The 12657-nt window shown below is 30.2% G+C and overlaps 1 protein-coding gene across 1 annotated transcript in view; it reads right to left on the reverse strand.

The window, feature by feature from the left end:
• Positions 1-577: 577 nt before the first annotated feature.
• The window catches only part of LOC150107235 (prominin-1-like), a 49831-nt gene continuing 37751 nt past the window's right edge, over positions 578-12657 (reverse strand). The window contains exons 17-25 of the mRNA XM_090391091.1: positions 11368-11436; positions 10710-10778; positions 9729-9815; positions 8091-8200; positions 7943-7969; positions 6832-6858; positions 6474-6509; positions 3236-3271; positions 578-1757 (exon numbers count right to left, since the gene is read on the reverse strand). Of these exons, the coding sequence (XP_090247217.1) occupies positions 1700-1757; positions 3236-3271; positions 6474-6509; positions 6832-6858; positions 7943-7969; positions 8091-8200; positions 9729-9815; positions 10710-10778; positions 11368-11436 (519 nt within the window). The 3' untranslated portion in view covers positions 578-1699. The remainder of the gene's footprint in view (positions 1758-3235; positions 3272-6473; positions 6510-6831; positions 6859-7942; positions 7970-8090; positions 8201-9728; positions 9816-10709; positions 10779-11367; positions 11437-12657) is intronic.

The following is a 12657-nucleotide window of genomic DNA, read 5'->3' on the forward strand; positions in this document are numbered from 1 at the left end:
CTTCGCAGACATCATTTTTTGAATTATTTCAACTACTGATTCTCATTATCTGTTTTATTTTATATCTTTTTAATGCTGAAATATTCTCCGATTCGTCTTTCTCTCGGTTCAAAATGTGGGGAGTAAGGGATACCTACTCATACCAGATTATGTTCTTCGCCTCATGTTAGAGCCTCCGTAGCTCAGTCGGTATAGACGAAGCCCTTTGTTCGAAAGACCTGGGTTCGATTTCCGTCCATGACATGAGGAACCTTTATCCGGTTTCTTTCCACTAAAGGTGAGTTAGCCGGTCTCATACGGGGGTAGACAGTTTTATCCCCGGAAATTAGGGTTCTTCGTCCCTCAAAACAGGTAAACCGACCCTTGAACACACACACTTGGTTCTTTGTAATAGGATTGTGAAAAACTGTTTTACATGGTCCTATTTCAATTTCAATAGATTCACTTCGAAGGGTGACCATATTTTGCATTAATAGAAAGAAAATTTTCCTGCATGTAATATTTCTATAAATAGTTTATTTATTTATTTGTTAATTCGACTCAAAGATAAAATTTTATAAAATAACTATTCAAAGAGTAAAACAAATATCAACTTATTTATTAACAAACATCACAGTTTATATTACATTAAATAAACACACCATTGATTGTCTGTACAGGCCCAAAAAATTACTATTTTTTTTCTGATTGTTGTTCCCCTCTTAGATGCAAACTTAACTTCATGAGACAGAGAGAGAGAATAATGGACTTTTGGAGTAATATTAGCCTTCGTATTTTGATTCAAATAGACTCAAACAATTCGAATCATAAATACAAACCACATTAATTTATGTAAAGTACCAATATTTGATTGTGGACACATCACTAATATATTACACTTCATTGTTAAAAACAAATCGGAAAACCAAGCTAATATCCACTTATTATTTTTCCTTAGACATTTAAACATCATTGTATATACATCAAGATATTTACAAAATATAACTTTGTATACGGCGGCAAAAAGTTGATTGAAATACATTCTTCTCCGAATATAGTTTACCAAAATAGCATCTTTATGTATATCAATAATTGTATTGAATAATATAAGCACGTACACACAAGAAAGTGTTTACAAATAACTGTATTCTTTTGATGAAATACTTTATAAAACGTGACGAAATAATTTAATTCTGTGAAGTGCTGCCATCTTGTGTCAATAACTAAAACTGAAATTATTATTCGAAATTATAAAACCAAAATTCAGCAGAGTATATATTAAATAATATAAACATATATTTGACTTCCTTCTATTAATTGAAAATTAAACACGGGAACAATTTTTATAAGATTAACATACGCTTAGCTTCCATAACGACAAGTTTCATTTAATACATATGCATATTGTTTTGATTAACTATTTGATATCAAATATCAAAACAAAAAAATCGAATTTATTCTGATGAATGACTAGTATAAGGCTTTTTGTCTTCCTGAGCTGTTTACCTATGCGTACACATCCACACAAACTCAGACTAGACAAAACGAAAAACAACTCGAGGATAATCATTTTTCATGTATATTTGACATGCTGGATGAACTCCCTTGTCTGTGTGTATGTGCATGCAACAGTTTAATCTCTCAATTGTAGGCAACTGATTGAGTTTCCACAGAAATATTTTGGGGGTTATACGAAGGTGATGGTTGCAGGCGGATTATTTTAATAATATCTCTTGTCGGGCGCTTCATGTCCATAGGGATAAACAGAACCTCGAGGTCTGAAAAAAAAAAAGGTATTTTTTTTACAAAACCAAATAAGTTAAAACAAAATAAATATGTTTAAGTTACAAACACGAATGTTTCATATTTTAATTCATAATTTTGATCCACAGAAACAATTATTTGATTACATTAGATAGTGGGATAATCGCAAATGTTTAATAAAATCAAACTTTTATCAAATTATTACATCTTCCCTGTTTAAACATGTAAATTTTCATAATCACCTGGCATTTTGTTTTAACAATAATCAGACTTAGAAGCTTTTATTCCACAGTACATCGCTGCCGTGGAATGGAAGAAGGTGGAAGAGAAAGAAGGGAAATTGTTACCATTGGGACTCGATGCGGACTGTACTATTTAGGAAATATAGGAAGAAGAGAGAGTTCCAAAAACACATCCAGCAGAAGGAGCGAATAACAATGAAGAAACTTCAGTCAATGATTTTAGGAGTAGAATTTAGGAATTCAGGAAGTAGAAATCAATGTTTGTACAGATTTGTGATTTGTATAGCTATCTAGTGAAAGAATGTGACACCTTGAGTCAAAGAAAACAAAATTAGGAATATTACACAGCAAAATCTTGTCAACAGTGATTTGGAGATCTTATACACAACAACCAATAGTCGAACATTATGGCGACACACAGTATCTACAGCATTAAAAATCTGAAACACTACATAATGCTACTAAGAAATTACTTCAACATCACCTATCGAAACAACAGAAACACGTATCATATAACAGGATCCACAACAACTCTTTACATCCCCAAACCCTTCAACAACTCATACGGTTCTTTTGTGAGATCACATGTGATACCCACGCTACTCAACAACCTACCAAAAAATTTAAGACACACAGACTACTACTACAGAACATTAAAACACGAACTATGGAATCTATAACAAAACAGTTAACATAGCATTAACACTTATATACACATGACAAATCACCAGAATCCAATGCCTACATCCCAATGCATAAACAGTACCAAACAAAATAAATAGTGAAGGCTAATCCTACTCTCTTCATAAAAGCTAACCCTAGCTTCGAAGTATGGGGGATTAGCATATATGTGTATTTATATTTAAAGAAAAAAATATTAAAAAGAAATAAGGTATTTTAAACTACGTACAGAATTTTGTACAGAGCAGAAAATGTAATATCTCGTAATTGTACTTATGGAAATACTCTGTACGATAATACTAGAAAAAAATTACTATTATTAAAAAACTTATTATATATAGAAATTATATCTATTGTTATTGTATATATAGAGTGTAAAAATGCACACAAGATCTGTAATAATCATCATATTGTTAATATTATAATAATATATGTTGTAAACAATTATTATTATTATTATTTAAATAAATATTATGTGCGTGCAAGTATCTGTTAGGCACAGTTGTGTTCATGTAATGTTAATATTCATATCAGCAAAACTCATCAGCGAATAAAAAGCTTATACTTACCCCCGTTTTGGCATTGCACTATTCTCCGAATTAGCTCTAGAATTAAAAAATAAAAATAAATATATATATATATATATAATAATTAAAGATATATAATATATATAATTAAACTGTTATTTTAACATGCAGTTAAAATACTTTAAACAATACTAGAAAAATACATTCACTATTGCTTATAATTATAGATATCTTTTTAAATATAATTTTACATATTCTGTTTATTTTTAAGTCTAATATCATTAGGTCTTCTTATTATTCTTTCCGGTCTCATGCCATCTCTTTCTTGGTCTTCCGATTCTTCTTTTTCTACTAATTTTGTATCTGTATAATATTTTTGGTAGTCTGCTGTTATCCATTCGATTTCAATATTCTATCCATCATTTTTGTTTATACTGTCTTATGTAGTAATTAACAGATTTTATATTCGGGGAGTGTAAAATTTCTTCATTTGTTTTACAGTCCCACTTGGTATATCCAGCTTTTTATCTCATAAATTTCATTTCTGCTGTTTGAATTCGTTTTTCATCTTTCCTTTTTTTCTTGTCAATGTTTCACTTCTATATAGTAAAGATGGTTTTGATAAGACAATAAATAGTCTAATTGTAGTGTGTTTTTGTGATAGAGATAACTTAAATATATTATTTATTATGCCATTTACTTTGACAAAGTTTGATATTTTGGTGTCTATGACTTTTTCTTCTTCGTATGATAAATCACATCCAAAGTATTTGAAAGTATTTACTTGTTCTAATATTTTATTATCTATCAGTATTTTACTTTTTATTAGGTTTACTTCTTTTGCATGCCATTATTTTTGTTTGTTTGTTTTTTCGATATCGTCATATTATATTTTTTTGAGATATCATTTAATGATCTTTGTAAATCATCTTCTGATGTAGCTAATACTATTTGATCATCTGCAAATAATAGTATCTATTTTCATTTGGTTTACAAATAACCAATTACTGTTTCCAGATTGTTATAATTATATATATATATATATATATATATATATTGAAAAGCAGAGGTAAGAGGGTACATCCTTGTCATACTCCTTTTGATATATCTTTCCATTCTGAGGTGTGTTCTAATTTAACTGCTATTTTATTTCCTGTCTATATTTCTTGAATGGATTGTAAAAGTTGGTTTGGTATGTTTAAATCGGTTAATACTTTAAACAATTTTTGTCTACTAATTTTGTCAAAGGCTTTTTCATAATGAATAAAGTCACATATGTTTCTTCTTGAAACTCTCTTCTCTTTTCGATTAATAATTTTAGAGTAAATATTGGATCTATGCTGGATCAGTCTTTTCGGAAACCATTTTGTTCTTCTAGTAGTGTGTCCTCTACAATACTCTTTAGCTTTTAATATTCTTGCATATATTTTATATCCTGTATTTAGACTAATTCCCCTATAGTTATTACAGTTGTTTTTATTTGCTTTTTTATAGATTGGGTTAACCAGTGCTTTTTCCAAGAGTTAGTTTTTCCAGACATCCAAACCATATTAAAAAATTTCAGAAGGCTTTCATTAAATTTTTCACCTGCATTTTTGTATAGTTCTATATTTGTGTTGTTTTCTCCTGCTATTTTCCTATTTTCATCTTTATTGTATTTTTCAGTTCCAACACTGATATTTTCTATTAGGTCATTCTTTGTTTCATAAAATTTTATTTCATTGTTCTCATCTGTCCAGAGATTTTGGAAATAGGTCACCCATTTTTCTAAATCTATTGTTTGTATTTTTATCTTTTCTTTTATTTCTTTATTCATATATTTTATTACTTTACAGGTTTTGGATTGTGGCTTAAATATTATCCTTTTCTAGTTCTGTTATGAAATTGTTCCATCTCTCTCTCTCTCTCTCTCTCTCTCTCTCTCTCTCTCTCTCTCTCTGTGTGTTTTTTCCTTACTTTTTCCTTATTTTGCAATTGCAGTGTTTCTTTTATACTTTATTTCTGCTTCTATTGTTTTGGAATTTAGCCATTTCTGGTAACTTTTCTTCTTTTTTTTTTATTAAATTTTCTATTTCTTTGTTCCAGTCTCGTAGTCCTCTATTTCTAATCCAATTGCGCTTTATTCCTAAGCTTTCTGTTGCTGTTTTTGTGAGAATTTGTTTCAGATTTTCCCATCCCTATTCTTTGTCACTTGATTCATGTGTAGTTTCTGTTTTTAAGTTTGTGCATTTTTGATATTGTTGTCTAAGGGGAATGATCCTGTAATGAAGAAATTTTGTAACTCGATTGATAAGCGTTTTCAATTTTATGTAGTTTAAGCCACTTTGGTTTAAATCGAATTTTTGCTAATGCCATATAATGATCAGAGTTTAATTCAAAGTCTGGATATGCTCTTACGTCTAAAATTAGCTCTTCTAATTTAAATTTTGCGATGATGTAGTCAATTACTGATTTGCATCCTCTGGCTGACTAAGTATATTTATGTATTTCCTTGTGTTTAAACACCGAATTCATTATTCTCATATTATTATAAATGAAAATATCTAGCAGTCTGTAACCATTTTGGTTACATGTATCTTAAATTTACACTTTTGTGTGTAAATGTAAATTTACTGCTAGTAATAAATAGTTTTGTCTGTTTTATCTTTGGTATTCTGTAATTGTTTAATTTGAGATTCATGTATCATAATCATTATACTTGCTTTTGCTCTTTCTGCTTTTTTTTACCTCACTGTAGATTTGTATATAGGTGTTTGTATCTTTTGTGCTTTTTTGTTTCTGTTATTATATATATCTTTATGTATTTTATTTTGTATGCGATGCTTCTCACATTCCACGTTGCAATCTCTGTTATGTGTTGGATTCATTATGTGCTGAAGTTTCCTGAATATAAATAGGCGATTATCTAAAATTTTTGGTGCTGATAAGTGGGGCAAACATCAGCTTCCATTACGTCATATCCAACTCAATTCTATAACACACATACCATGTATACGTGATTGATTATAATTACTAAATATTTTATTTTATAGAAAGCGCATATAATTATTCTTATTGATGAATTGTGGACATAAGGCTGGTTCTCTCCTGAGTAAGAAAAGCAAAGTATATAAGGAAAAAGGATGCTCGTATTTTGGTGTTATTATAATGGTGCATTATATTATATTGTCTAATAAAAACTAATGATTAACGAAATAATTCTAGTGCTCTAGACTAGAGTGAGGATACTGAGGAAATGGCAATTTATTGCAATGCCAAAGTCATCTATAAAGATACTTACATTGATTTTGGAACGGAATAGCTATCTTGAACTCTTCTAAAGAGAAAAGAAAACAGTTTCAATATATACATGTGCATTAAAAATACAAATATAGATATTTGCATTTATCCACAGCAGTTTAAAGGGATCGATTTAAATGCATTTTTACAGTTTCGTATAATTTATTTCGGTCATCACATTCACATACGAGTTTTATTTTAAATTCTCGTTTCGTTAAATATTAAATTATGTATATTTTAATAGAGTCAAATTAGAAAAATTCCTAAGGCTATTAACATAATTCTTCATGGGTATTTTAATAGAAATATTGGTTAGGTTGATTGTTTGTATGATCGAATAAATATTCATAAATACTTACAGTTTCGGTTTTCCATCTACCGAGGACCTGAAATAAGGAAAAAGCATTAAACTGACGAAGTATGTATTAAATCCAAATATTTTTTCTCTATGTCTACAGAGGATTATCTTTAGAAATAGATAATCCTCAAGCATTAGATTTTGATTTGCGTTTCAAATGGAAATCACTCCGCATCTAAACAATAAGCAGAATGGTTATCAATATATAAATATTATCTGCACTATTCTGCTATGCTCAAAGATACAATCTCAAAATAATATGAACAGAATAATTTCGCTACGAAATAGGATCTTCAAAATTTTATCATACACCTGAACTCAAAAAAGATAAATGCTTTTATATCTTGAGTTGCACTCCTATACTAAAATAGCTTAGGGTTTTGTATAGTTTAATATGAATTTAATTATAATTATTAGTACCGGTTACGTTTTTGCTATTGTTTAGAATCTCCGTATGATAACATATAACCCACCCTTCGGATGAAAAGTCCTTACAAAGGTTATCGTTGACATCCTAGACGGGAATATAATCTGGGTCTTTCGGCCGAAAGTTGTGGGTGATATGATACTGACTAAGCTACAAGGCTTCTGTTGACTGAACTTCAATACCTGTAAGATCTGAATTGAAATACAGTTCTAATCATCGAAAAAAGGAGGGTTTTCTTGTCTTTTTTTTTCAATTAGTTTCCGAGTTAGTCGATCCTTTGGAAAAGTAAAATAAGATTTTTTTAACCGCAACTTTAGGGAAATCAACCATAAAACGCATGAAATATTCGCTTGTTAAATCTCTCTAGGATTAGGAACAAGATATGGCAGCAGTTACTTGTCATATTCTTGAGTCACTTTGTTCTATGCGTGGCAGTTATGAATACTACAAATCTTTCAGCTATTGTAAAGAGGTCGCTGCCAAACTTTTTTGAAAAATTAGGTCCAGGAGTGTAATGTACTCACTATTTGTTATCCTGAGGCACAAATTCATGTTTTGTTTTTAATGCATATGCAACTGTTATTCCTAAAGAACTGCACTTCCAGAATTTTTTAAAAAAAGAAATCGAGTGTAGATATTAAGTTAGAATATATAAATACAGATTACATGTTACGTTTTAACTTACATTTCAAGAGAACTGATGTCCGGGTCCCTAAAATGAGTAAAACAAAAGCAAATTAAGCATAACTGTAATCAATAACAATACAAAAAAGGGAGAAAATATATAACAAATTCAAAGCTAACTTGGTAATATCTTAGTATTTAGTACTTACCATTCTGAGTTTTCCGTCATTCGTAAATAATGTTTGGACAACTTGATTGCCACTATTAATGCCGGAAGAAATACGACCAACCACCATCCTAGGCCAAACCAGAAGCCGTTCTGAAATCAAAGTACCAATGAGGAATGTAAGAATCAAATATTTGACAATAATGAATGAATTTGAATATGGATTCTAGTATTGTTTAAAGTATTTTAACTGCATGTGTGTATATGTCTATGCTTGGAGGTAACGTTACTTACAGAGATAGATGGTAGCTCCGTAGATATTTAAAAACTGTACATTGTTAAGACGGATGGCGTGGGCAAGAAACATGGTTAGGATGATTATTGTAGAGGCTAATCGCGATTCTATTTGTAGAATGGCGAATATGGTAAGATCTTAGTCCAGCCAACTTTGATATTTTTAGTTTATTTTGAAGCTCTTTCTGTTTTATGATTCTGATGTTTACATCATCTTGTAATTTGGGGTAATATGATCTCTAATTAGCGAGGCAAGCATGAAGAATGATTAGATAAGTTTGATATAAAGAAATATGTAAAATCTCTCTATGCTGTGGAGAAAGAACAGCTCAATGATATTTGATATGTTATATTAAACTAAGTACACTTTTTAAATCCGTACCTTGTGGCAAATTGGAGAATATTCCCGTGTGACCAATAATCGGTATAGGAGATAATGATTGGTCTTCATTTGGTTGATTCAGAACATGGTTGACTTGGTCTTCTATGAATTCTGAGAAGTCAGTCATATAATTTTTTTAAGCATCTGCCTACAGGTATTCTAACTGCAATTCGCAGACAACGTTGGTAATCGGCCTCGGTGAGGCATGCAGAAGTATACTTTTTATAAACAGGATTACCACAATAATTTATTTAATATTTTAAAAAAACATTGATAATTCTAAAATGAATATCACATTTCCTCTTCGTCGTCCTCCTCCTCATCACCATCATCATCATCCTCCTCAGATTCCTGACAAGCATAGATGATATTATGATAGTACTACATGAAAAACTTACATCATTACTAACCTCTGATCAAATATTTTTCTCCAAATTAATCTGTCAAGACTCCGATATTATCAAATCTTATACTTCTCTCTTCTAAGGTACTTTTTACTCTATCAATACACCTAGTTCTTGATCTTCTTATGGGTCTTTTTCCTACCATCTTACCATCAAACACCTGTTTTGCTAATCTTTCCTCTCCCATTCTGTTTAAGTGACCATACCAGTCGAGATTAGCTCTACTAACACCTGCCGGAATGTTAATAATGTCAAGTTCCTTCCTAATACCCTCAATTTTAATGTGATACTGCCATTGATGCCATCTGTTCACTCCACTACCCTTTCTCAGAACTGTCGTCAGAGGTCTCCACCGTCTTTGGTCAAGTGGTTTATTTGTAACCCACCTCTCGGATATCCATATATTGTTATTTCTATAATAAAATTGAACCGGAAAGTAATCATGATTGACCATGAGAAAATAAGATAATTCATATTGAGAAATGTAATTGATTACAATGTATTAGGTCCCTCATCGAAGGATTTTTTTTTAATTCTATAAAAATAAGAAATGCAGTCGACATTATGTTAATTAAACTGGTTATAATCTGTTTTTACTTACGACAGGCTGGGTGATGTATTCACAAAAAATCCTTTTCGTCACAACATAGGCGCTGTGCAACGGCTTACATTTTCCAATTGTCTTCACCTGTAGGTAACATACAAGGGGAATTTTTCTTTAAAAAACAATAACCAACACATATGCTGAGTTTAAGTTACACTCACACACACGCGTATGTGTGTGTGTGTGTGTGTGCGTGTCCTGAAGTTTTTGGTTTTATCAAATGTATTTTCTAAATTATTGATAAATTCCTATTTATTATACTTTGTTTATTGTTATCACTGTTGTTTGTTTTACCACAAATATAGCATTAGTATATCATCTTTCCTGGCCATTAGAATTTAGTGCTTCTTATTTGATAACTTTGCACATGTTTTAAGGTATTACAGTTAATTCTAGGATCCGAAGTGTTTTCATTTTGTTATTTTGTTTTATTTCATTCCTTTAATGATCATTTCCGAAAGATGAGTTTAATTAAAGATGTCTATGTGCTTATTTTAAGCATTTCATAATAAATATTATCAATTTGGGATTATTGATTTTATTAATTTATGATTTATTTCTTTTATTTCATATTGTCATTATTGTTGTTTTTTTTCTCCTTCAGATATAAAATGTTTTCTTCAAGTAAAATGTTTTGCCGTTATTATTTTTCTATAACTCACATGTTTCCACATACATATTTTTTTAAATTCGGATCAGTCTGAATTCAGTATTTGATTCATTCTTTTAATAAGGATTATCAATCGCTTGTGTGTTATATAACAAATATCATATTTCGATTTTTTACAGTAATCTGCTTGTAATATTTTCATTTCATGAATCCTAATTCAGTGTGTTTTCTATTCTTATTATTTTCTATTGATTTTTTAAAATTATTCATATATTGTAATTTGTATCTATTTCTTTTAATTTTTGATATATTTTAATAGTTCTTTTCAATATTCTTAAAAAATTTTAAATTTATAAATCAAAGCTTACCTTTGGGTTGAAATCTTCGGAAAACCTTTTTCCAATAAGAACTATGGAATTTAGATATTCATCCACTAACTAGAAAAAAGAAAAAAAAAACATTAAAAATAACATAGTTTGATGTAAAAAATAATAAACTGTATCCGTTTAAGTATAACAGTACTTTGTTGTGAAAATAGCAAAAGAATAAATGCGGTTTGATAGCTCCCACATTAGACTGTTGCTCATTTCGTCTTATGGTTTGTTTCTACAGCAGTTTCCAATTATCCAGTTCTTAACCCATCAACGTTCATAATGCAAAGTTTTATAGCTGGAAAACTGATTCACATATGAAAGTATTTAGCAAACTTTACCATATTCTCCAACAGAAGTGGCAAATTAAATGCAGCTAATAATTGAAATATATTTACATTTCTATCAATGTAACAACCATTTCAACTTACAACTACTTAAAAAAAAGTGTTGAAGCATAAACGTATCTGATTATACAAAACTAATCCCTTAATTATAAACTAAAGGAACAAAATCTAAATAATAATAATAATAATAATGTACAATTCCTTATGACAGCGTAACATTTATTTAATAGTAAGAAAAATACTGTTTAATATATTAGTCTATTAAGCAAATTTTCTTTCAGGAATTAAAAAAAAAAGACTTGGCTTACCTTATTAATGTGTTCCTTAAGTAGGGAAAGAACTTTATCCAAAGTGTTCTTCAAAAATTGTATGCCATTCTTCACATGATGGAAAGAAAACACTCAAGTTAGTTTCTTTGGTGTAATAATATAAAGTCTATTTGTTTAACTGCGCGACAGAATACAGTTAATTTTTCTAAATGGCGTAATGAGCATATTATACAGTGAAGTGTGCTCCGCGTGAATGAAGATATGCGGACAATGTTATTGAATAGTGTGAAGACAGCAATATAATCAGTGAAAATAACATAATTGCAGTATGCTAGAACTCAAGTAATTAAAAATAAAAAACTAGGATGCTTATAAATTAATAATTCATTGTTGGGCACAAAATTAAAAGTGAAACTTCCGAATAATAATAATAGGAATTGCATTAAGGCAAAATACGCACTTTGAGGAAACTCTTACGTCTATTCATTCAGATTTTCAGTTGATATACGAGATGGCAGTAGGGAAGTAATGCTTCCTATTTTGTTTTTCCACCATTGCGAGTGCGATACAGAGATTTAAATATCACTGAATGGAGAGGAGATGTGATTTCTTATTCTATCACCTTGCGTAAAGAGTTCAAAATGACAGCTCTGAGTGATGCACGTATGGAAACAAGAGAGAGAGAGAGAGAGAGAGAGAGAGAAGGTGATTGAATTCTTCACCGCAGAAGAAGTGAATCCGATGCTAATTCATAACCATCTAAAAAAATATGCGGGAAGAAGAAACTTTTCAAGTGAGAATAGTTAAATTCTGGGTTAATCTTCTTGCTTGTGGATATTTGGATAAAACACACAGAATCAATTTATTTAGAATGGTACATGAAAGCTTTACAAAGATTAAAGAAACACATTCATGGAGTTCATCTCACTAGAAACATGAATTAGGTCATCCTTCTTCAGAATAATGTCCAATCTCACACCTATTAGCTCACAAGGGATGCCTGAAACATTTGCCTAAAGTGATCTTCCTCATCCCCCTTATAGCCCGAATCTGACATCTGCTGGTTACAACTTACTTCGCTTTCAAGGCGAACCTTTAAACCATTCCATTTTGCAGACTACAAGGAACTTGTAGTCTGCAAAATGCTATTCTGAAGAGTAAACGTTGTTAATGGATCCGAATACAACTTCTCGCTCAGCGATAGCAAAAGTGTATAAAGAATCCTGGAAACTGCTCACAGTTTGACAGCTCCCAAAACATGGAGAATTCATCTATGTAAAAGCCATTGTAAAATAAATTATATTCTCTGATGAAAAAAATAATAATACT

This window comes from Typopeltis vanoorti, chromosome 4 (genome assembly GCF_054136105.1).
Source record: "Typopeltis vanoorti isolate ZY-2024b chromosome 4, IOZ_Tvanoo_1.0, whole genome shotgun sequence".
NCBI lineage: Eukaryota > Metazoa > Arthropoda > Arachnida > Uropygi > Thelyphonidae > Typopeltis > Typopeltis vanoorti.